Source organism: Amblyraja radiata, chromosome 31 (assembly GCF_010909765.2).
Source record: "Amblyraja radiata isolate CabotCenter1 chromosome 31, sAmbRad1.1.pri, whole genome shotgun sequence".
NCBI lineage: Eukaryota > Metazoa > Chordata > Chondrichthyes > Rajiformes > Rajidae > Amblyraja > Amblyraja radiata.
In genome coordinates, this window is record NC_045986.1 from 11,574,876 (window position 1) to 11,601,626 (window position 26,751).

The 26,751-nt window shown below is 47.6% G+C and overlaps 1 protein-coding gene across 1 annotated transcript in view; it reads right to left on the bottom strand.

The window, feature by feature from the left end:
* The window catches only part of h6pd (hexose-6-phosphate dehydrogenase/glucose 1-dehydrogenase), a 46,454-nt gene that overhangs the window by 10,717 nt on the left and 8,986 nt on the right, over positions 1–26,751 (bottom strand). The window contains exons 2-4 of the mRNA XM_033047830.1: positions 22,062–22,155; positions 13,430–14,098; positions 8,465–8,582 (exon numbers count right to left, since the gene is read on the bottom strand). Of these exons, the coding sequence (XP_032903721.1) occupies positions 8,465–8,582; positions 13,430–14,062 (751 nt within the window). The 5' untranslated portion in view covers positions 14,063–14,098; positions 22,062–22,155. The remainder of the gene's footprint in view (positions 1–8,464; positions 8,583–13,429; positions 14,099–22,061; positions 22,156–26,751) is intronic.

A 26,751-nucleotide genomic window follows, 5' to 3' on the forward strand; every position in this document is an offset into this window, starting at 1 on the left:
CCCGATCGACCCGCGAACAACCGCACCGCTGCCGACCAAAGACGTGCCCTGGTAGGCCCGACTTACACCACAGGCCTCCCAGGGGACTGAGGTGAAGCCGGGCGGCGAGGCCTGGCTGGGCCGAAGTAGCCTCGACGGTGGCGGCGATGGGAGCCTCGGCGGCAACGGGAGCGTCAGTGGCAGTGGGGCATCGCGGTGGATGAGCGTGAGGGGGGAGGGGAAGACGATGGGGACCCGGCGTGGGGGTACCGCTGTGAGGGACAGTGGGAGAATTAAGGGAGACCCGGTGGGGGGGGCACTCTAGTTTAGAATCCTCTGCCCAGGGGATAAGTCTGTGTTTGTTTGTTCATTCGTTCCCGTGAAGGCGCTGCGCACACGGCAGCCGGCCAACGGTCGCTTGTCTTTTTCTTTTTGTTTTCACTTTTAATTTCACTTTTAGTCTTGTGTGTTGCGAGTGTCAGCAGACCAAATTCCCTCCGGGAATGAATAAAGTGTTATCCTATCTTATGAGGGGGGGGATGTTAATCTGCTGAGGAGGTACACAAAATTGCTGAGGAGATTCACTGGACTAATTCAAGATAATAAATTGGATTTTGTTAATGGTTTGAAGGCATGACAAAGTAATTTCTTGGTGCTTTGTGACTGGCAATTATTTATGAAATGATTTGTTTAGCGGCACAACACTGAGGTGGGAATATTTATCGAGCCAAGACCAAAGCCATTAACCTTTGGAGGTCCTGTTATACATGTCCACTTCTTGCAAAAGCACAACCAGATTATTTATTGGGAGGGGGGGAAAAGGTTGAGTGAATTATTTCACTGTGGATGGGAGAAGGCGAGACCAAGATAGACTCAAAATGCTGCAGCAACTCAGCGGGTCAGACAGCATCTTTGGAGAAAAGGAATAGGTGAAGTTTCGGGTCGAGACCCTTCCTCAGAGCAGGATATTGGGCCCAGTACCAGGTTGACATGAAACCTGCAGCTTTTGTTCATTAGGGATTAGTCTGGCTCAGTTTCGTTTCTAGTTTAGAGATACGACCAGTGATCACCCGCACACTAGCGCTAACCTACACACTAGGGACAATTTATCATTTTACCTGCAAATTAACCTACAAACATGTTTGTCTTTGGAATGTGGGAGAAAACTGGAGCACCCGGAGAAAACCTATGCAGTCACAGGGAGAACGTACAAACTCTGTACAGACAGCATCCGAGGTCAGGATCGAACTGGGGTCCCCGGTGTTGTAAGGCATCAACTCTACTGGTGCTTTAGAAATGAGATGAAGAGGAATGTATTTAGTCAGAGGGTGGTGAATCTGTGGCATTCTTTGTCACAGAAGGCTGTGGAGGCCAAGTCATTGGATGGTTTTAAGGCAGAGATTGATAGATTCTTGATTTATAAGGGTGTCAGATGTTATGAGAAGGCAGGGGAATGGAGGGACAGATGGAGTCAGCCATGATTGAATGACGGAGTAGACTTGATGGGCCGAATGGCCTAATTTTTGCTTCGATAACCTATGAGCTGCTGTTGCCATCAAGTTCAGCAGAGACATTGTGGGCCGAAGGGCCTGCTCCTGTGCCGTGCTATTGAATATCTTCTGTGTTCTATGTGGGACGTGCTGCAGAGCTCCAGGCTGCAGTTGATTGTGGAGATCAGGAGGGACAGGAACAAGCGGGATTCAGAAACTGGGGGAGTTTTAAAATTAGGCTTTGCTTAACCTGGAATCAGCGTCTAGCAGCAAGCAAAAGTATCTCCCGCAGGCATGCATTCCTTGTCAAGGTTGCCGAGTTGAATGATATCAGCAAATTTGTTAAGTTGTGTCTTGTAATGGGAACATTGACTGGAAAGTTAAACATTTCAGCGCCGTTAACATGAAAGCTCGCATTGGGAAATAACGGAGAGGACAGGTGTTTCTGGGCAATAAACACAGTAATAGCTGCAATAAAAGCAAGGTGATTCACTTCACCGGATCAACCAGCCAATACCATTCACTTTAGTTCACATGTTGTAGCAGCAGAAATAGGCCATTCGGCCCGTCGAGTCTGCTCCGCCATTCAATCATGGCTGATCAATCTTTCCCTCTCCACCCCATTCTCCTGCCTTCTCCCCATAACCCCTGACACCTGTACTAATCAGGAATATGTCAATCTTTGCTTTAAAATACATATTCACTAAATTGCATTTGTGCAAAGACACAACTCGGGACATTGCACTTTCATTGTCATAGAGTGATACAGCATGGAAACAAACGGGCCCTTCGGTGGCGCAGTTGGAGGAGTCGCTGCCTCACAGCGCCAGAGACCCGGGTTCGATCCTCACTTCGGGTGCTGTCTCTGTGGAGTTTGTACGTTCTCCCAATGACCAGGTGGGTTTCCTCCAGGTGCTCTGGTTTCCTCCCACGTCCCAAAGACGTGCAGGTTTGCAGGTTAATGAGCCACTGGAGGACACCCGCACGCAGTAAGTTGCCCCTAGGGTGCACGGAGTGGATGTGAAAGTAGGATAACATGGAACTAGTGTGAACGATGAATAGTTTGGACTTAGTAGGCCGAAGGGCCTGTTTCCATTCTGTATCTCTAAACTAAAACAAAGGTACATTGATGGGAATGGGTTTGAGGGTTATGGGCCAAAGGCAAATGGACCTAGTATAGATGGGACATCTTGGTCGGCATGGTCGACTTGGGTCAAAGGACCTGTTTCCCTGCTGTATGTCTCCATCTGTCACCACTCCTCATGGAAGGGCCACTAACAAGGAATCAAATGAACACTGGAGCGATTTACCCCACCCGCAACCCCCAATCATAAAGTCTTGCAGCACGGAAACACGCCCGTCGATCCAATGGCCATTTGTGAGGCAGCAACTCAACCCGCTGCGCCACCGTGCCATTCATGATCGTACTTGGGTGTCTGTACTGTGACTTGAACCTGCAACCATCAGCTCAGAGGTAAACAAGTGGGCATCACCAAGCCGTGGACATGAGTCTGGCGGTGGAGGCATCCACAGTGGCAGCGGCTCGGCTGATGGGAGCAGTGCTGACGCTGCTGGCTGGGTACTGATGCTACACACACTCCTTCACTGGGGTTGTGCCATTCCAGTCAGCAATCTGCGTTCCTTCCCTGTTGCCACAGTCGATGTATGAAAGATTAATTAAATTAATCAATACTGCGGATCTACCGCTGCTCGGTGATTAAAGGCAGAAAGCTCCTCGAATCAGCCAGGCTGAACTATATAGACACAAAAAGCTGGAGTAACTCAGCGGGACAGGCACCAGCTCAGGAGAGAAGGAATGGGTGACGTTTCTGAAGAAGGGTCTCGACCCGAAACGTCACCCATTCCTTCTCTCCAGAGATGCCGCCTGTCCCGCTGAGTTACTACTGCTTTTTGCGTCTATCTTCGGTTTAAACCAGCATCTGCAGTTCCTTCTTAAACAAGCTGAACGATGACAGAATGCGCCCAGTAATGTGAACTCTGATAGGCTCCTGCCATGTTGCTTCAGCAGAAGCAAGGCTGTCCTGAATTTCAAGGGCACGACAGATTAAAAATGTTTCGAGTAGATTTAGCACTGGAGCAGACACGAAGAATGCGCAAACACTGGTCCCAACCTGAAACACTACCTATCCATGCTCTCCAGAGATGTTGCCTGACCCACTGAATTATTCCAGCACTTTATATATTTTCTTGCAAACTAGCATCAGCAGTTCCTTGTTTCTACAATAAAATACTTTCCTCCATTCGGAAAGCCCATAGCTTTACAGACAGACATACGATGTTTTTCAATGAACTCATTAAACTTGCAAGTACCAGGCTTGAGTTTATTATTGTGTATGAAGGAACTGCAGATGCTGGTTTAAACTGAAGATAGACAGATCAGATAAAATAGCGCAAAGGGCCTGTTTCCACGCTGTATCTCTAAGTCCAAAATATAGATAGACTGTTGGCACATTCCCAAACAGTGTACCATCTCTCAACAAAAAGATGATTATATTACAGTGTATTATATATTATAACTGATCGACCGTGCACCTCCTATAATCATTCCCATGACTTACTCTGGCGCTGTGTGTGCCTCTCAGTTTCCTAACGCTGGTCTCATGCTCCGAAACATTACGGGGAGGTATTTCAGACGGTTTGTGTGCCCCGTGACTGCAAACTGCTGTCAGTAACAGGACTCATCTTGCCCATCTTTAGTTTAGTTTTCGAGACACAGTGTGGAAACAGGCCCTTCGGCCCACCGAGTCCGCACCGACCAGCGATCTCCGCACTTTAATGCTACCCTACACACTGGGGACAATTTTACATTCATACCAAGCCAATTAACCTGCAAATCGATGTCTCTTTTGGAGTGTGGGAGGAAATCGAGGATCTACAGGAAACTGGAGTTCTTTCCGGCACATACTAATAAGAGGTTTGTGGATGGTTTAGGTGGAGTTAGAGGTAGAATAACAATGAACCAATAACACTTCACCCCATGCATGTCGGACATGAACCCACAACATAGTCCAGCTGCTGTCAGTAATAAACCAAAGCCACACAGCTCCTGTGTACTTCAAGGAAAGTTGGAAAAATAGCCTCTGCAGCAATAATGGGTTTTGTTATCAGTGTATGTATGAAACACTCAACTTTGTTTATGTATTAAAAGAACAATTTCCTTAAACATTTCACACACTGACATTAAAAATGATATAATGCCAAGGCAAAAAAAACAGGAGGTGCTCAACCCAATCATCTCACCCGACCCACGCCTCCCTCCCCCCAAACGAAACAGAAGTGTGAAGACGCACACCTCTAGAATAAATCAACATCTGTAGTTCCTCCCTAACCGAAACGTCACCCATTCCTCTCTCCAGAGATGCTGCCTGTCCCACTGAGTTACTCCTGCTTTTTTGTGTCTATCTTCAGTTTAAATCAGCATCAGCAGTTCCTTCCTACACATGGCTGATCTATCTTTCTCTCTATTCTCCTGCCTTCTCCCCATAACTCCTGACACCCGGATGACTCAAGAATCTATCTATCTCTGCCATAAACATATCCAATGACTTGGCCTCCACAGCCTCCTGTGATGCTTCGGATCGAGGCCCTTCTTCAGTTTGACCCACTGAGTTACTCCAGTACTTTGGGTCCATCTTTGGTATAAACCAGCATCTGCAGTTCCTTGTTTCTACATGGTGAATTTAAAGGATGACCAACCGATGTCCAGTTAAGTGCAAATTAACTCCCTGGAACCGTCCAACTGATTACAATTTGACAGATTTAAACACCAAACTACAGATGTCTATGGTACGAGTGATTCTGCACCACACAACCACTAAATCACACAAACCACCTTCAATCCTGCTTATTTATGGCATGGCTTGTTGTCACGGCAGTAGCAAGCCTTGTAAATTTGTTGGCTGGGTCGTTACAGGGAGAGGAAAGATAATTTCTACAGGACCTGCCTGTCACCTGAACACAAGAGGACACAAAGGCAAACCATTAAAGCAGTGAAATGTTCTGCAGTGGCTTGTCGCTGAAGTAGAGCTCATTATATTCACTCTGAAGATAATGACAGCGTTATTCACCAATTTAGAATAAAACGGCAAATAGCACAAAATGCCAATTGCAACGATTTATTCTGATGCACCAATTTAACTCTTGTTCATTTATCAATAATGGTATCGACTAAACTAGTTACATTCGCATCAGAAAGGAAGAAGAAAAGATCACCTAGCCCCCCAAGCTTGTTCCACCATACAAGACCACAGCTAGCCTGAGATCGTATTCTGTATCTTTCCCCTTTTGCCATAAACCTTATCATCCACAATCATCAGTAATCTCTCTATCTCAAGTTTAGAATTGACAAATGACCCGACATTAGGACAGCACAGTGATGCAGCTGGTGGAGCCACTGCCTCACAGCGCCACAAACTCAAGGTCGAACCCGACCTCGGCTGCTGTCTGTGCGGAGTTCGTCCGTTTTCTCTGTGACTTTGTGGGTTTCCTCTGGGTTTCTTCCCACCTCCCAAAAACAAGTGGGTTTGTAGGTTAATTGGCCCTCTGTAAATTGCCCCTAATGTGTAGGGAGTGGATGAGAAAGTGGGATAACATGGAACTAGTGTGAACAGGTGATCGATGGTCAGCGTGGACTTGGTGGGCCGAAGGGCCTGTTTCCATGCTGTATCTCCAACCTCAACTAAACTCATTCCTGTCTATCTGTATTAAACCTTCGACCCCTTGCTTCTCAGGACTCCATGTATCTTTCTTAAAACTATTCAAATGCTCTATTTCAACTACCCTTGGAGGAAGGGAGCTCCAAAAACCTAACATTTAAAAAATTCTTAGCCCAGGCCTCTGGATTATTAGTCCAACAACTGAGGCACTGTGCCTTCATCACATGCCTGACAAACCCATGTAAGTTCTCTGTGATCTGCGGGTAACGTTCAAACTGTTGACACCTCCCATTGCTTTAGCGGTTGCCGACTGCCCAACAACAGATGCTAACAGAGTGTGTAGTTTTTTTAAATTTAGAGATACAGAGCAGAAACAGGCCCTTCAGCCCACTGGGTCCAGACCGACCAGTGAGTCCCACACATTAACACTATCCTACACACACATGGGACAATGTTTACATTTACACCAAGCCAATTAACCTACAAACCTGTACGTCTTTGGAGTGTGGGAGGAAACTGAAGATCTTGGAAAAAAAAACCCACGCAGGTCACGGGGAGAACGTACAGACTCCGTAAAGACAGCACCCATAGTCAGGATGGAACCCGGGTCTCTGGCGTTGTACAGCATTAGCTCTACTGCTGCGCCTCCGTGCTGCCCCGTACGCTCCTGGTTCACAGCTCTTCTCTTGCCAGGTTGAAACATGCGTACTTCTCAAATATCAAGCAATGGTTCAGAATCACGAGCAACTGGTTCCTGGTTCAGACCAATTCCCCTCATTGCATCACACGAAGGGCGAGATATTTAGCTGTCGCAAGGTCTCTGTTTTCCTGTGCTAAGCAACAATTTTAAACATGCGAGGACTCGCTTTGGACAGTTTTTAGCCAAGCATGGACTGACAGCCGATGATGTTCATCACAGAGCCAGCCTATTGATGAACGGTATTTGTCATTCATTGATCTACATTCAACAACCAACACTGACCAAAGCCATTTGCTGACAATTCTCTCAGCAGTTCTGTAGAAATTTAGTTTACTTGAGAGATACAGGCCATGAGTCTGCACCGACCCTCGATCCCTGTACACCAGCACTATCCTGCAACTAGGGACAATTCACAGTTCACAATTTTTACCAAAGCCAATTAACCTACAAACCTGTACATCTTTGGAGTGTGGGAAGAAACTGGAGAACCCGGTGAAAACCCACTCGGTCAAAGGTGTGCCCTTTGAAAATTGACTTTGACATTTCTGCCCTGGGAAAAAGGTTCTGACTGTCTACCCTATCTATGCTCCTAATAGTTTTATATACTGCTATCAGGTCTCCCCTCAATCTCTGGCATTCCAGAGAAAACAATCCAAGTTTGCCAAACTCTCCCTCTAACCCAGGCAACATTCTGATAAGCTTATACCCGAAATACCATGCACTTTAACTCTGCCTGTTCACTTTTCCTCATGGGACTTTATCAAAGGCTTTCGGTAAATCCAAGCACACCACGTCCACTGGTTCTCCCTTATTTCTTGTGTTATTTTCCAAGTGCTTTGTCATCTCATTTGTAATAACCTCTTGCACTTTTCCCCACCACTGATGGTCTTTTACAAATAACAGGGCTATTCTTACCTCCCGCAAATCCTTAGGAACTTCAGTATTCCATAGAAATGTGGAAGATTTTGAAAATGTGGAAAACCAATGCATCCAGTATTTCCATGGCTATCGCCTTTACGATATGACACAATTTATCACAATCTGGGCATATTTTGGTTCTCGGTGCCATTAATTCCTACAGCATTAATTTCTTACCAAACTCACCTTTCTTTAGCTCCCTGTTTAGTACGTGTGTTAGGGGTTATGGGGAGAAGGCAGGAGAAAATGGGGTTGAGAGGGAAAGATAGATCAGCCACGATTGAATGGCGGAGTAGACTTGATGGACCGAATGGCCTAATTCTCCCCCATCACTTATCAACCGCAACCGGAAGGTAGCCGGTTCGAATCCCGCTTGGAGTGCATACTGTCGTTGTGTCCTTGGACAAGACACTTCACCCACCTTTGCCTGTGTGTGAATGTGTGTGAGTGATTGGTGGTGGTCGGAGGGGCCGTAGGCGCAGATTGGCAGCCACGCTTCCGTCAGTCTGCCCCAGGGCAGCTGTGTCTACAGAAGTAGCTTACCACCACCGAGTGTGACTGAGGAGTGAATGAATAATGCGATGTAAAGCGCCTTGAGTATTAGAAAGGCGCTATATAAATCCCATCCATTATTAATATTATTATTAACTTATGAACGTACGTAACAGCGTGATGCTCATTTGTAATAACATTTCCCCTACCTTTCGCATCCACTGTCTCTTTCATGACTATTTCCACTCTCTCGATGTGATGCTGGTTCCAGATAGGATCCAGGGAATTGTGGTTGTCATTACGGAACGGCAAGATGTAGGCGATCGCCTGGAAGAAAAAGGGGATACTGAATGAAAACTTCCTCGCATTGATATTTTTCCCATTCCCCTTTACAGCAGCTCTGACTTCTGCTCGGTCTGCTGAATGGGGAACAGCACATGGTTTTCAACCACTGAAGTGCCACTGAACGATACATTAACATTAGACAGACACAAAATGCTGGAGTAACTCAGCGGGACAGGCGGCATCTCTGGAGGGATGTTTTTTCGTGTCTATCTTCGGTTTAAACCAGCATCTGCAGTTCCTCCCGATACGTCAACATTGGCAGCAGTAATGCAACCCAGAAGCAAATTAACTTGCTGTGCTACATAATACCCCTTGCATGCGGTCAAGGTGCTGCACCTGCCATGTGAGACCAAAGTGCCACCTGACTCCAAGGCTGGTCTCATTGCAATATTCCAATGCTCAGGGCAATTGACAATAGGCAATAGGTGCAGGAGTAGGACATTCGGCCCTTCAAGCCAGCACAGCCATTAAATGTGATCGTGGCTGATCATCCCCAATCAATGCCCCGTTCCTGCCTTCTCCCCATATCCCCTGATTACGCTAGCTTTAAAAGCCCTATCTAGCTCTCTCTTGAAAGAATCCAGAGAACCTGCCTCCACCTGAGGCAGAGAATTCCACACTCACAACTCTCTGTGTGAAAAAGTGTTTCCTTGTCTCCGTTCTAAATGGCCAACCCCTTATTCTTAATTGACCATGACTGTGCCAATATTTCTCCTTCAAAAAATTATGATTACAAAAATGTAGTCAGTGCACCACTCTTCGTGGGAGCTTTGGGCATAAGGTATGGAAATAGCCCCTTCGGCCCATCATATCCATGCCGACTATCGAGTATGCACCTATACTAATCTAATCTATCAGCATTTGGTCCACACCACCTGGTCTCCAATCTCCTTGGAGATTCAAGTGCTCACGTGGATGCTTGTTTAAACGTTGTACCTGTCTACAGCACCTTCTCAGGCAATGCGTTCCAGCTTCCACCATCCTTCAAGTGAAAAGCAATTCTTCCTCAGATTCCCTCTAAACCTCACCTTAAACCTGCGCCCTGTGGTCTGAAACACCTCTGGCATGGGGTTACGTTTCTTACTATCTACGCTAACTGTGCATCTCATAACTCAGTCTAATTCCCCCCCCCCCCCCCCCCCTCTCCCTCTAGCCTCCTCTATGCTGTACTCTATGGAAAACAAACAGCTAATCCAACCTCTCCTCATATTTAATACAGTCCATAGAGTCATAGAGTTATACAGCATGGGAACAGGCACTTCGGTCCAACTTGCCCATGCCAACATCCCACTTGCCCGCGTTTGGCCCATATCCCTCTAAACCTATTCTATCCGTGTACCCGACAAAATGACACTTATCCTGGTCATCAGAAAATCTGTTTTTCTCTTTAAAAATGAAATTTGTCGGCAATTAAGGACGGCACAGTTGCTGCTTTACAGAGTCAGAGATCCTGACAATGGGTGCTGTCTGTACGGAGTTTGTACGTACTCCCTGTGACCGCGTGGGTTTTCTCCGGGTGCTCCGCTTTCCTCCCACATTCCAAAGACGTGCAGGTTTGTAGGTTAATTGGTTTTGGTTTAAAACAAAATCGTAAATTGTCCCTTGTGTGCAGGATAGAGCCGGTGTACGGGGTGATTGCTGGTCAGCATGAACTCGGTGGGCTGAAGGGCCTGTTTCCACGCTGCATCTATTAAGTCTAAAGTAGTCAGTCAGCATCTCCCACCAATCACTGTACTAACTATCCCCGACTCTCGGCTTTTCCAAGTGTAGATGAATCCTGCCCTTCAGAATCCTGCCCTGCCCTATATTTTCCCGACCACTGACCCAAAGTGTCCACAGTTACACAAGCCATTTTTAGTCCACATTCAACTCTCAGGTCTGCAGTTAATATATTAATTTTTTTTTCTCCTTTCCGTGCTGTGGATTTGCATATCTGCAGCATTCTATCATCCATATCCTGGAAAAATAATCAGTAAATCGTTTTCTCAATTAAACCGCTTATTACTTCAGGTAATTATCCAGGCATTGCAAAAAAAGTAAGTGCATATTTCACCAGAGTTATGTTTCCCTCCTTAGTATTGTTGTTCTGCAGAAACACACAAAGCATAAGGATGAGACAATACCACCAATGACCTGCCCGGTCCATCACTGGTACTGACCTCCCCACCGTCGATGGGATCGACAGGCGGTGCAGCCTCAGAATGGTAGAGACCCACACTACCCTGCCCACACTCTCAGTTCACTCCTGCTATCGGGAAGAAAGTACAGGAGTCTGAAAACCAGTACCACCGGATTTGGGAATAGCTTTTTCCTCCAACACTGCACACTACACACACTAACCTCAGCTATATACTTCAATGGACTGTGCAGGAAGGAACTGCAGATGCTGGTTTACACCGAAGATAAGACACAAAATGCTGGACAATTGGATAATTCTATTGACTGTTGTTGGTTGCACTAAGAACAATGGGTTTTTCTTTTTGCATCAATATTGTGGTTAAAATTTTATTGAATTTTAAATTTATTACACATTATCTATGTATATTGTATTCAAGGTCTGTTATGCTGCTGCAAGCAAGAATATAATTGTTCCGTTGTTGGGACAGGTGGCAATTAAACACTCGTGACTCTCAAAACTATCTCAAGCTGACAATAACTCATCACCACACTCAATGGACACACGCCTTAATTAAACCAAAAGATCATAAGACCATAAGGAAAAGGAGCAGAATTAGGCCATTCAGCCCATCCAGTCTGCTCTGCCATTCGATCATGGCTGATCTACTTTTCCCTCTCAACCCCATTCTCCAGACTTCTGGTAATCTTTGACGCAAGTCTTTCCCAGCTCTCTGACGCAATCAAGCAAAGCTCAAGAGAAATACACCGATCCTGTCCGACCGGTAATGGATTCCTGGAACTACTAAGCTACTCCTTGCCCCTTTAGAGAAGTCTAAACCCCGAGGCTGCAGCACTGCGTAACAAATTTTTGTGTGTTCCACGGCTTCAGGTTGTGTAATTCCAATCCAATTGTCTCCGTGCTGCTAGCCCTATCCTGGCTCCGTGAAATTCATTGCTTGCGCAGGCGAGGGGGGGTTGATAGGCAGGCGGTCGATTGATTTTACATTGCGGTTTATCCAGTCATCTTAGTCACCCTTACTTCCTTTTACAGAGTCTCAATTATCCTGCCTCACTAGTGGCACAGTGGTGCAACTGGTAGAACCGCTGCCCCACAGCGCCAGGGAGCCAGGTTCGATCCCGACCTCAGGTGCTGACTATGTGGAGTTTGCGCCTTCACCCTGTGACCACGTGGGTTTCCACTGCATGCTCCGTTTTTCTCCCACATCCCAACGATTTGTGGATTTGTAGGTTAATTGGCCTCAGTAAACTGCACTTAATGTGTAGGGTCTGGATGTGAAAGTCAAATCCACAACTAGTGTGGATCGATGGTCGGTGTGGACTCTTGTGGGCCGAACGGCCTGTTTCTATGCTGTATCTCTAAACTAAACTAAAGACAACTAGCTTTTATCAGATCAAACTAGGTTGGTAGGTTTGAACCAGTTAAGGGTGACCATTAAACGCCAGATCTGCCAGCAACCTCATTATTCACTCTGTGGATAAAACACTTCTTCATCTCACCTCAGTCCCTTGGTGCTCCATAAATCTGCAGAACATTTGTCCAACAGACTCACAACTTTGATTGATTGAAAAATGCAGCGTGGAAACAGGCCCTTCAGCTCACGCTGACCATTCGACCACCCATTCACACTCGTTTATTGTCACGTGTACAGTGAAAAGATTTTGTTGCGTACTAACCAGTCAGCGGAACGAGTATACATGATTACAATCAAGCCAATAGACAATAGACAATAAGTACAGGAGTAGGCCATTCGATCCTTCGAGCCAGCACCGCCATTCAACGTGATCATGGCTGATCATCCCCAATCAGTATCCCCGTTCCTGCCTTCTCCCCATATCCCCTGACTCTGCTATATTTAAGAGCCCTATCTAGCTCTCTCTTGAAAGCATCCAGAGAACCGGCCTCCACAGACTCACCACTCTATGTGAGAAAAAATGTTTCCTTGTCTCCGTTCTAAATGGCTTACTCTTTATTCTTAAACTGTGGCCCCTGGTTCTGGACTCCCCCAACATCGGGAACATGTTTCCTGCCTCTAGTGTGTCCAAGCCCTTAACAATCTTATATGTTTCAAAGCCATCCACAGTGTACAGATACATAATGAATGGAGTAACATTTAGTGCAAGATAAAGACCAATTGAAGATAGTGCGAGGGTATCCAGTGAGGTAGATGGGAGGTCAGGGCCACTCTATAGTTCATCTACTCCCTACACACTAGGGGCAATTTACAGAGGATGACCAACCTACAAACCTGCACGTCTTTGGGATGTGGCGGGAATCTGGAGCACCCACACGGTCACAGGGAGATCGTACAAACTCCACACGCACAGCACCCGAGGTCAGGATTGAACCCGGGTATCTGGCGCTGTGAGGCAGCAGCTCTACCTGCTGCACCGCCCCAATGCCCTGAATGGTAGCCAGGTTATGAATTCAGCTGTTGTAATGAATGTAGACACAAAATGCTGGAGTAACGCAGCGGGACAAGCAGCAACTCCGGAGAGAAGTAATGGGTGACTTCTGAGGAAGGGCCTCGACACAAAACGTCACCCATTCCTTCAATCTGAAGATGCTGCCTGGCCCGCTGAGTTACTCCAAAAAATTTATGTCTATCTTCTGTGTAAACCAGCATCTGCAGTTCCATCCTACGCAGTAAATGAGTGAGGCTGGCAGCATGTTCACAATGCACCGCACTCACCTGCTTGCCAAGATAGTGGTCAATTCTGTACATCTCCTCCTCACGGAGAAACCTCTGCAGCTCCTCGGCTAACGTCTGTGCCGACTCGAGGTCGTGTCCGAAGGGCTTTTCCAAGACGACCCGCAACCAGGCCCCTTCCCTGGGCCGGCAGGTGGCGTTGACCTTGGTCGCGATGTCGACGTAGGCAAAGGCGGGAACGCTGAGGTAAAACAGGCGGCCTTGCTCCTCGAGGCCCTCCTGGCCGAGCAGCTCATCCATCTTCTTGTCGAGTTTGGCGTAGTCTTCCACGGTGTTCATATGGTGATAGCGGGACAGCTTGATGAACTGGTCCTTCAACACAACGCACTTGACCGAAGGCACATTGGGCAGGCACGACAGACCCTTGAGTATCTCGTACATGGCCGGAGCGCCTTCGGCGGCAGGGAGGCGAGTGCCGCCGTAGAAGCTGAAACCGTGCAGCCCGGCGTCAACTTGCTCCATGTACATCTGGAACAGGCCTTGCCACAGGTACTTCTTGGCCAGGTCCCCTGTGGCCCCCACTAGGACAACTGAAATGTGGGTCTTGCATTCCGCGGTGAAGGCGTGCAGCAACCCCGCGAGGAGCAGCCGGCAGAGAACTTGCCTGGCGGTCATCTCTCTCCCGAGACCCCCTCAGTTTCCTCCAGGCACCTGCAAAAAGAAAAGACGCCCTAACGTGAGATCTAAATTTCTCCACCATTCTCAACGTTGACAGCTGTTCATTGGAAAGTAAATGGAAAGATCCGCGTTTCCATTGAGCCTTTCGTTTCCATTCCATAATGTTTAGTTTAGTTTAGCTTATAATTGTCATATGCACCAAGCTTCAATGAAAAGCTCTTTTGTTGCATGCTATACAGGCAGCACAACGACTGTACATGATTGCAACATACATGATTACTTTTAAGGCAGAGATTAGTAAGGGTGTCAGGGGTTATGGGGGAAAGGCAGGGGAATGGGGTTGAGAGGGAAAGACAGACCAGTCACTATTGAATGGTGGAGTAGACTTGATGGGCTCCATGGCCTAATTCTGCTCCTAGAACATGAACAGTCAAGCATACGGATACAGGATAAAGGGTATAACGTTTACTGCAAGATAAAGTCCAGTGAAGTGCGATAAAAGATAGTCCTAGGGTCTCCAATGATATAGATGGTAGGTCAGGACAGCTCTCCATTTGCGATAGGATGGTTTAATTACCTGATAACCACTGGGAAGAAACTGCCCCTGGATCTGGAGGTGTGCGTTTTCGCACCTCTGTACCTCTTGCCCGATGGAAGCGGAGGGAAGAGGGAAAGAGACTCATCCTTAATTTAGCTGGTGGCCTTCACGACAAGCTTATTGTCCACACACAAGTGCAGTGAGGCACAGGTACTTACTTATAGCAGTAGCATCACAAGCAGTACATCTCAGATATATAGACACAATATGCTGGAGGAACTCAGTGGGACAGGCAGCATCTCTGGAGAGAAGGAATGGGTGACGTTTCGGGTCTAGGTCAGGGGAGTGGGCGGGACAGAGATAGAATGCAGTCAGAGACAGTAAGACTGGTGGGAGAACTGGGAAGGGGAGGGGATGGAGAGAGATGAGAGGGAAAGCAATGGCTGTTTGAAGTTAGAGAAGTCAATGTTCACACCGCTGGGGTGTAAGCTACCCAAGCAAAATATGAGGTGCTGTTCCTCCAATTTGTGCTGGGCCTCACTCTGACAATGGAGGAGGCCCAGGACAGAGAGGTCAGATTGGGAATGGGAGGGGGAGTTGAAGTGCTGAGCAACCGGGAGGTCAGGTAGGTTAAGGAGGAAGGAGGTGTTCAGCGAAACGATCGCCAACGCTGCGCTTGGTCTCGCTGATATACAGGAGTTGACACCTGGAACAGCGGATACAGTAGATGAGGTTGGAGGAGGCCCAAGTGAACCTCTGCTTCACCTGAAAAATCTGTTGGATGGAGTCGAGGGAGGAGGTAAAGGGACAGGTGTTGCTTCTCTGGCGACTGCAGGGGAAAGTACCTGGGGAGGGGGTGGGTAGGAAGGGACGAGTTGACCAGGGAGTTGCGGAGGGAACGGTCTCTGCGGAAAGCAGAAAGGGGTGGAAATGGGAAGATGCGGCCAGTGGTGGGGTCCCGTTGGAAGGCTTACCCCAGTCTTAAATATGTTATACATGTATCACTCAGAACAATATAGAGTTTAGAGATTCAGCATGGAAACGTACCCTTCGGCCCACCGAGTGATGCCCACCATCCATCACCCATTTACACTAGTTCTATGCTATCCCACTTTCACATCCACTCCCTACAGACTAGGGGCAATTTTACAGAGGGTCAATTAACCTACAAACCCGCATGTCTTTGGGATGTGGGAGGAAACCGGAGCACCCTGAGGAAACCCATACGGTCATAAGGAAAACGTGAAAACTCCACATGGACAGCACCCGAGGTCAGGATCTAACCCGGGCCTCTGGCGCTGAGAGGCAGCAGCTCTACCAGCTGTGCCACCCTTCAATTTCTGAAAGATAACAGGACATTACTGTAAAACGCATAATTGCATCATCTGCCACTCGCACGTGTATATTTTACAGTGTGGCCAATTAACCTACAACACGCACGTCTTTGGAATGCGGCAAGAAACCGAAACACCACACGGTTACAGGGGGAGCCTATAAATTCCACACAAACAGCACCGGAGATCAGTATCAAACCAGGATCTGTGGCGCGGTGAGGCAGCAGCTCGACCAGCTGTGCCTCCCAAACGACCGCTTTGGGGCACCATTACAAGGATGATTGGGAAGAATTGGATTCGGAACATGGAACAGCACAGCATGGGAACAGGCCTTACAGCCCACGATGACTGTGCCAAACATGATGCCAAGTTAAATTAATCTCCTCTGGCTGCATGTGAACCATATCCCCCCCACTCTTTGCACATCCAAAACACTCTTTGAGATGCCGCTATTGTATTTGCCTCCACCACCACCCCCGACATCGTGTATCAGGCACCAACCACTCTCTGTGGAAAATAATTCAACAGAACATGCAGGGAAGGAGTGAATAAGAATGAAAACTACTGCAATTATCAAAAAGTGGTTCGTTAGCTGGAAACCTTCTCTTGATGTGTAACAACACATGTACTTATGTTGCATTTGTCTACTGTACATTGAAGCTTGGTGCAGCCAATGCCAAGGCTCTGTGGGGGACTGGGGTCCTTCCGCTGCTGGGCATTGAGGGGCTCAACCGATGGGAACCCCCTCAAACAAGGGAAGGGATATCACCCCAGGTGGCTACATGAGTGGCAAGGGTGTTTTCTCTATAGATGTGAACACTGCCGAGTTTGAAACTAATGAACGTTGAGACACTGAGAATGTATGAAGAGTTCACACTGTTTTTGTTTTGTTTCTATTTTATTATTAAAAAATACTTAGTGATGAGATCCTCCTTAAGCAAGAAGCAAAGGGAAACTCTCTCATCCACACACTGATGGAAGCAGATTTATAGATTTGGCTCACTGCGCAAGATAAGGATAAATTCAGCCGGCATGGTTGCAAGGAAATGTGATATATTAATCTTCCAGGCCCCGGGCATATGTTGTGATTAAATATTGATGGCAAACCCTTAAAGAAGGAATTTAAAAAATAAACATGAAAGAATAGGGGTGGCATAGTAGCACAGCTGGTAGGGCTGCTGCTTCACAGCGCCAGAGACCCAGGTACGATCTTGCCCTCAGGTTGTGCCAGTGTGGAGTTTGCACGTTCTGCTTGTGATCGTGTGGGTTTCATTCAGGTGCTCCGGTTTCCTCCCACATCCAAAGATGTGGGTTTTTTGGGTTAATTAGCCTCGGAGTTAATTGTCCCCTGGTATGTAGGGAGTGGATGGGAAAGTGGGATAACATAGAACTAGCGTGAACAGGTGATCGATGGTCGGCGTGAAATCGATGGGCCGAAGGATCTTTCACCATGCCTTATCTTTCAATCAATTAATTCAATCAATAGTTCAGAAAAGCAGATTTTATCTGGTCAAAGATTGAAAAATAAAACTCTTTCTGGAGCATATAACGAAGGGTTCTGACTCAAAATGTCATCTGTCCATTTCTCCACAGATGCTGCCTGACCCGCTGAGTTACTCCAGCGTTTTGCTCAAGATCCCAGCATCTACATCTCTGTGTGTCAGCCTCGATAACAATCAGCACGGGAGCACCTCAAGGCTGCGTGCTCAGCCCCCTGCTGTACTCACTCTATACCCATGACTGCGTAGCCGTTCACAGTGCGAACTCCATCATCAAGTTCGCTGACGACACCACTGTTGTGGGGCGTATCACTGATGGGGATGAGTCAGAATATAGAAGGGAGATCGAGCAACTGTCCATGTGGTGCCAGCGCAATAACCTGGCCCTCAACACCAGCAAAACCAAGGAACTGATTGTGGACTTTGGAAGGAGTAGGAGGGGGACCCACAGCCCCATTTATATCAACGGATCGATGGTTGAAAGGGTCAAGAACTTCAAATTCCTGGGCGTGCACATCTCTGAAGATCTTTCCTGGTCCGAGAACACTAACGCAATTATCAAAAAAGCTCATCAGCGCCTCTACTTCCTGAGAAGATTACGGAGAGTCGGTTTGTCAAGGAAGACTCTCTCTAACTTCTACAGGTGCACAGTAGAGAGCATGCTGACCGGTTGCATCGTGGCTTGGTTCGGCAATTTGAGCGCCCTGGAGAGGAAAAGACTACAAAAAGTAGTAAACACTGCCCAGTCCATCATCGGCTCTGACCTTCCTTCCATCGAGGGGATTTATCGCAGTCGCTGCCTCAAAAAGGCTGGCAGTATCATCAAAGACCCACACCATCCTGGCCACACACTCATCTCCCTGCTACCTTCAGGTGGAAGGTACAGGAGCCTGAAGACTGCAACAACCAGGTTCAGGAATAGCTACTTCCCCACAGCCATCAGGCTATTAAACCTGGCTCGGACAAAACTCTGACTATTAATAACCACTTTCTGCTATTTGCACTTTACCAGTTTATTTATTCATGTGTGTATATATTTATATCATGGTATATGGACACATTTATCTGTTTTGTAGTAAATGCCTACTATTTTCTGTGTGCTGAAGCAAAGCAAGAATTTCATTGTCCTATACAGGGACACATGACAATAAACTCACTTGAACTTGAACACTTGAACGTTGCGAAAAACAACTGCTTGGTTTGGACATTAGAAATTTCACTAAGGGAAACAAAATTTAGGAAGCATGAAGGTTGATACGTGGGAATCCAGAGTGCGGATAGAGTGGTCACCGTGATGACCCAGCCCACAGTTTAGACCATTAGCTGGTGTGAGCTGTACGAGAACATGGCTCAGTGAAAAGGCATGTGACAGCTCCACCTGCAGGTGGGAGGGTGTTCCAGCCCAAGAGCCGACATCCCAAGGAGCTCACAATCCCTCACCTGCCTTTTCCATTATTTTTATCCACCCAATCCAGGTATTTTTCTACTTCTCTCTGCCCCCTTTGGGTTGGAGGAACTGTGTTCCCTCTCTTATGGCGTTGTTGCTTGAACAGAGAACAATGCAGCACAAGAATTTTCCATTCGGCCCACAATGTCATGATGCCAAGTTAAAACCAATCTGATCACGTTATCCCCCCCCCCACCCCCCCACCCCCGCCCCGCCACCTTCACGGCTTCCCCTCTCTCTTCACCTTCCCAGCACAACAATCATCTCTCTCTCTTTAGATTTTTTCTATAGACATTTCCCAACATAGCCGACTTGCATAAACGCGCACTTACGTAAACAATTCTGTACTCAGTCCCTAGTGCAATCAAGTTTGTAATCTCCACAACAATGTACGGTCACTCAAGTTTACATCGGAAACACGGAAACAAGCCGACAATGGCGGCAGTGCTTACCCAGAAGGCAGTGCGCCACAGACAGTGTCCAGCATGCAGCTGAGACGGTTCACACTCTCAATGAGTTGATTTGGGCAAACTAATGCAAGCGTGGCACAGTTATGCAATGGTACAGTTGCTGCCTTACAGCGCCACAAACCAGGTTCAATCCCGGCTAAGAGTGTTGTTTGTACTGAGTTTGTTACGTTCTCCCTGCGAACGCGTGGGTTTTCTCCGGGTGCTCAGGTTTCCTCCCACACTCCAGACATAGATACATAGAAAATAGGTGCAGGAGTAGGCCATTCGGCCCTTCGAGCCTGCACCGCCATTCAATATGATCATGGCTGATCATAAGACGTACAAGTTTGGAGGTTAGTTGGCTTCTGTAAATTGTAAATTCTCCCTAATGTGTAGGATAGTGCTGGTGTATGGGGTGCTTGCTGGTTGGCGTGGGCCCAGTGGGTCCAGGATCTTCAGATCACTCCCCCACCCCCTCCCCACCCCCCCCCCCCCCAACCCCACCTCACACCCTCCCCCGATACTTTCAGTCCAAAGAAGGGTCCCGACCTGAAACGTCACCCATCCTTTTTCTCCAGAGATGCTGCCTGACCCGATGAGTTACTCCAGTACTTTGTGACTATCTTCAGTATAAACCAGTACCTGCAGTTCCTTCCTACATTTGATGCCTATCCAAAAACCTCTTCAACACCACCATCAAACCACCACCCTTGGTAGCTCACTCTATAAAATAAACTTACCTCACACATCTCCTTTAAACTTTCCCCCTCTCACCTTAAAGTTCTGCCCTCTGGGCACGGGTCTTGGGTGGCAGCCATTACAGTACTGAGGGGTTTCTTCAGCAGAGTATTAAACCAAGGCCTTGCTTAGTCTCTCAGCAAAACCCATGGCATTGCATCAATAGTCTGATGTCCGATGAAGGGTCTCGAACCGAAATGTCACCTATTCCTTTACTCCAGAGATGCTGCCTGACCCGCTGAGTAACTCCAGCTCCTTGCGTCTATCTTTAAATAGCTGCGCCTAATTAGTCCCATTCATCCGCTCTTTCCCCAAGGACATGCAAATTTTCAATCGGAAAAATATTTCCATTTCCTCTTTGGAAATAACAATCACATCTACTTCCCTGCCGAGCTCAGTAACCACAGTGGCACAAAAGTAGAGCTGATGCCTCACAGCTCCCTGGACCCGGGTTCGATCCTGCCCACAGTGTGGAGTTTGCATGTTCTCCCTGTGACCGCGTGCAGTTCCTTCTTACACATCACTTTAATAATAAGTGTTATCACAGGCTATTGTTTATCCCTAAACCAACATCAATAAAACAGTCTATTTGATCGTAAATCACACATGGGGGCGTTCTGTGTACTAATTGACTGCCACTTTCTTATCGTATAACAGTGACTACAGCCCAATAGTGAGGGCTCAGTTATAAGGCTCTTTGGGGCCTAACATGGCCGTAAGCACAAATCCAATGTTAGCTTTACGAAACATTGGGCAGTAGAGTTCTACTTTTGTGTATCTGCTCGGGTTTGATTCTGGCGGGCTCGGGGCTGCCAGCCAGATGGTTTACTGCTGTTGCCTCAGTGGTAGATCAATTCTAAACCAGCGTTGCAGTGGCGCAGCTGTAGACCTGCTGCCTTACAGCGCCAGTGACCTGGGTTCGGTCCTGACTAAGAGTGCTTGTCTGTACGGAGTTTGTACGTTCCCTCCGTCACCTGCGTGGGTTTTCTCCCAGATCTTCGGTTTCCTCCCATACTCCAGACGTACGGGTTTGTAGGTTAATTGGCTTGGTATAAATGTAAACTGTCCCTAGTGTGTGGACTTGGTGGACCGAAGGGCCTGTTTCCGCGTTGTATCTCTAAATTAAACTAAACTAAAGTCTGAAGAAGGGTCTCGACCCGAAACGTCGCCCATTTCCTTCGGTCCATAGATGCTGCCTCACCCGCTGAGTTTCTCCAGCATTTTTGTCTACCTTAAACTAAACAATGAGTAAACCTGATGAGTAAATGGAGATAGGCAACAATGAGGGATTCCTTCTCTCCTAACGTCACCCTCCAAAGCATCTCTTTAGACTTTAAACATACTGCGTGGAAATAGAGCCTTTGGCCCACCGTGTGCGTGCCGACCAATGATCACCCCATACATTAGTTCTATCCTACACATACTTGGGACAATTTTACAAAAGCCAGTTAACCTACTAACCTGTACTTCTTTGGACTGTGGGAGGAAACCGGAGCACCCGGAGAAATCCCACATGGTCACAGGGAGAATGTACAAACTCCGTACAGACAGCACACGTAGTCAGGATCAAACCCAGGTCTCTGGCGCTGCAGGTCAGCAACTCTACTGCTGCGGCACTGTGCCACCCTCTCTTGGACTATCTGTGAAACCAACCTGCCCAACACAGCATCTGCACAGAAGATGCTGGAGTAACTCAACGGGCCAGGCAGCAACTCTGGAAAAAAATGGAATAGGTGATGTTTCGAGTCGAGACCTTTCTTCAGACGGAGAGTCAGGGGAGTGGGAAACGAGGCATGAAAAGGTACAAAGCAAAAAATGAATGAAAGACATGAAAAGAACTCAAAGCCCTGTGAAGAAGGTGATTACGAGTTATACAGACAATGAAGCTAAGTAGGATGACAGCGAAACAAGCAGGCCAACTAGGGTGGGGGAGAGTAGGAGAAAGAGGGCGTGTAAGTGTTACTTGAAATTAGAGGAATCAATATTCATACCTCTGAGGTACAAGGTGACCAAGTGAACCCACAACTATCTGCTCTTCAGCAAGGACTCATCGACACTGGCGGACTGGCACAGCAAACTCACCTCCTGTATAGTGTCAAAAATAATAATGGTAATGTTGAGGAAGTGTTTTAAATTCTAGTGTGGCACAGTCAAGCGTGGTAACATTCTATCCCAGTGTTTCTCAGCCGGGGTTCGCCGGAACGCTAGGGTTCCGCGAGAGGACGCTAGGGGTTCCGAGAGAAATAGTGATAAATAGGCTAATCATATGTAAATGCATTTTTGAGGCATTTTTGTGCATTCAGGGCAGGTCTCCGGCAGGAAAGGCCGCGCCAATCCAGTTGGTAGGCCGCGAGGGGGGGGTGAAGAGGCGACTCGAGGAAAAGATGCGTTTCCGTCCAGGTAAGTGACTGGGAAACGGTTTCCCCCCCCCACATAAAAAAAGACTAAGGAACCTTTAAAACATACTTTTTGACATTCTAAAAATAACAAAAAAAAGGTGAAAGGACAAACAGGTGCTGGCGAGGCTGCCACATTTGATGGCGCCACCCGATGGTTCCAGAGGCTTTTACACAGGCCTCTCTTCACAGAGCGTGGGTTTGCAAAGAGAGCCTGGAGAAGAATGCAAGGGTCCTTGTCACGGTTTATTCCGAACAGCTCCGTAACATAGGACTCTCTGATTTACGGGCTGTTCACAGGGACACGTTCTGAGACGGACGTCGAGTGCTGCTGGGAGGACAACAACTCGGTGAAAGACGCTCTTTGGTCTGCCCAAACTCTGTTGGTCTCCCAGCAGAGCGAGATGTCCGTCGGGGAATGTTGCCGACTGGCCCGCTCCAGACTGCAGGAGTACGTGCTGAGGGACGCACTGAAGCTCGGTGCAGCCAACGCCAAGGCTCTGTGGGGGAGGACCACAGTCTAGGGTCCCTCCGCTGCTGGACATTTGGGGTGGGGGGGCAGAGTATGCCCCTCAAATAAGGGAAGGGATTTCACGCCAGGGGTCCACATGAGTGGCAAGGGTGTGGGGTAAATTGTGTGATTTGTGTAAACACTATTGAATGTATGTATAGCCTCCAAGAATGTCGGAATAATACTTTTGCACAGTTCCTGTGTTGTACATATTTTTAATAAAGTTTATTTTGATTTTTTTTTTTAAAAAGGCACTGAACATTCTATCTACCTCAATGGAGGCCTTCGGAGTAACTTTGATTGGACTTTACTGGACTTTATCTTATAAGTCATGTATCTGCACACTGTGGACAGCTCAGTGGTACTCATCGATTGTCTTTGTGCTGACTGGTTAGTATGCGACAAAGGCTTTTCACTGTACCTCGGTTCACGTGACAATAGACTAATCTCAAGCAGGAAATTGTGGGATGATGATCATGTAGAGCAGGGGTCGGCAACTTTGTTCTGCCAAGGGGCCAGGTCGCATGTCTGTGAGCGGATGGCGGGCCACATCTATCACGTGTACACATGGATCCCGCCCCGGATGGCAGGCATCAAATCACGTGTTCATGTAGATCCTGCCCCTTCGAGGACGCCACCTGGAGCACTGGCCCCTAGTTACCTGCGCTCACAAACATGGCACACCTACGGACCATTGCCTTGGCTCTGTCCTGAAGGCGGTGGCTCAAATACTCACACTCATTCGTCCCCGGCCTATTGACAACCCCGATCCCGACACGGAAGGTGCGCGGCCGTGCTGGCGGCTTTGCGCAGGATGCGGTACAGCCAGAGCTCGGCGCTGCTTGGCCATTGCGGCCGCCAACGCAGGCCTCCTTGCGTCACCACGCATGGGCGTCGCGGCCTCGGGCCCGGGAGGCACCGGAGATGACGGAAGTCTGCGGGCCGGATAATTACGGGACAAAAAAAACCGCTTGCGACCCGGATGATTTCGGTTTACGAGCCGCAGTCGGCCCGGGGGGGCTGTAGGTTGCCAACCCCTGATGTAGAGGTTAGTTTAATTTGGCATCATGGTTGGCACAGATGTCGTGAGTCAGAGGTCGTGTTCAAATCATTTGTCCCAGAATCAGCCGGATAACACAAAGGAGAGCTGATGCAAATTCTTCCACACATCCTGGTGTCTGATCCGTCCTCAGGATTACACATGAATTCTCAAGTTACACATATTAATTAACCAAGATCAAGAACTGATTAAATAAACTGATGCAAAAAAACAAGTTGCTGGAGGAGCTCAGCAGGTCAGGCAGCATTTGTGCAGAGAATGAACTGAAGAAGGGTCTCGTCAAGGGAAACGTCATCTATCCATGTTCTGCTGCGATGCTGCCTGACCCACTGAGTTACTCCAGCATGTTGTGTCCTTCGGTGTATTAACCAGAATCTGCAGTTATTTGTTTCTACATACTGACAGACGACGTTTCGGGTCAGATCGTGAAGAAGGATCCCGACCCAAAACGTCACCCATTCATGTTCTCCAGAGATGCTGCCTGACCTCCTGAGTTACTCCAGCACTTTGTGATGTGGGTTAAACACGAGTTCAGTTGTTATTAGACACAAAAAGGAATACATGACGTTTCGGGTTGAGACCCTTCTTGAGACTGAATTCTATGTCTGAAGAAGGGTCTCGATCTGAATCGTCACTCATCATGTTCTCCAGAGATGCTGCCCGTCCCGCTGAGTTACTCCAGCATTTTGTGTCTATCTTGGATGTAAACCAGCATCTGCAGTTCCTTCCTGCACTCCAGTTGTTCTTGATCAGGCTGCGTGACCTTGGTTTCTCTATCATGCAAAATGGGCTGGAGGTTTCTCAGGGTTCGGATCGGATTCTAAGTGGTGCTGGATAACGCTCGGTGTCTCGTTTACAAGAGGATGGAATAACAACAAAATGGATCAAGTATCCCGGTGTAACCGTGGCTCCTTCTGGAGGACAGTTGAAAGCGTTTATCGTTGAGGTTAGAAAGAAAACCAGTTTCTGACGGCACTGTTGAAATCCAAGCAGATTAAACACCTGCCAAACCTTCCCACGTTTACGCCCCACCCTTGTTCCACATCACACTGAGCCTTCTGCAATGCGGAAGCTTCTATCAAGAGCCAACAACAAGTGTTCCACTGACACACTCCCATGCTGACACCATGATGCTCCTTTACCAAAAGACACATTGACCTCAAATCTCTAGGCACCCACAGTCACCCTCTGCCTATCCCTCTACCAGAGGGCATTGAGCTGCAAAGAACAATTGGACAGGCGAGTTCAGACTCCCTGGAAGTTAGTAGTTGGCACAGCAAAGATCCACACGTGAAAGGCTCTGTGGGCATTATGATGGTAGATATTTGAAGGATGTTGCTCCTGGAATAGAAGGTTGGGGTGGTCTACATCTATGGGAGCATTGACCCTGGGTAAATGTCAGGGTCAGGGTCAGACAGAAGGTCAGGTCTTCCATGGTGGTGAGGTGAATAGGGCAACTCATGCTCAGCTTCCTGTACCTTGAGATCAGCCAGAAACCGGCTCCAACAAAATAAACTACAGCTGCTAGATTTTGCCAGTGGGAGACAGAATGCAGCCAATACACCTACCGACACACTCCGTTAGACCTATCGCACATGAGTGCTATCCGACACATTTTTTACCAAAGTCAATTTAGATACAAACCTGTACGTCTTGGAGTGTGCCTGTTCCACATGGAGATGAGGAGAAACTTATATTAAGGAGATAGTTTAGGTTTATTATTGGCGCACGGTGGTGCAGCGGTAGAGTTGCTGCCTCACAGTGCCAGAGACCCGGGTTCCATCCTGACAACGGGTTCAATCCTGACAACGGGTGCTGTCTGTACGGAGTATGTACGTTCTCCCTGTGACCGCGTGGGCTTTCTCTGGGCGCTCTTGTTTCCTCCCACACTCCAAGACGTACAGGTTTGTATCTAAATTGACTTTGGTAAAAATTGTAAATTGGCCCTCGTGTGTCGGATAGCACTCATGTACAGGGTTGGGCCGAAGGGCCTGTTTCCATGCTGTATCTCTAATGTCAAAAGTGTACCGAGACACAGTCAAAAACTTTGTTTTGCATGTCATTGAAACAAATCAGATAGCATACATAAATACAATCAAGTCAAACTCCATAGGTAGATCAAAGGGAAAGATACAGTGCAGAATATAGTTCTCAGCATTGTAGCGCATCAGTTGACAGACAAATGTCCGCAGTGGGGGAAAGAGGTAAATCTGACAGTCTGCTCGCTTATGGAAGGACCGTTCAGAAGCTGTTCCCGAGTCTGGTGAACCACACTTTCAAGCTCCAGACTGCAGGAGTACGTGCTGAGGGACGCACTGAAGCTCGGTGCAGCCAACGCCAAGGCTCTGTGGGGGAGGACCACAGTCTAGGGTCCCTCCGCTGCTGGACATTTGGGGTGGGGGGGCAGAGTATGCCCCTCAAATAAGGGAAGGGATTTCACGCCAGGGGTCCACATGAGTGGCAAGGGTGTGGGGTAAATTGTGTGATTTGTGTAAACACTATTGAATGTATGTATAGCCTCCAAGAATGTCGGAATAATTCTTTTGCACAGTTCCTGTATTGTACATATTTTTTACTTGAATAAAGTTTATTTTTATTTTTTTTATTTTTTTTTTAAAGGCACTGAACATTCTATCTACCTCAATGGAGGCCTTCGGAGTTTCTTTGATTGGACTTTACTGGACTTTATCTTGTATGTCATGTATCTGCACACT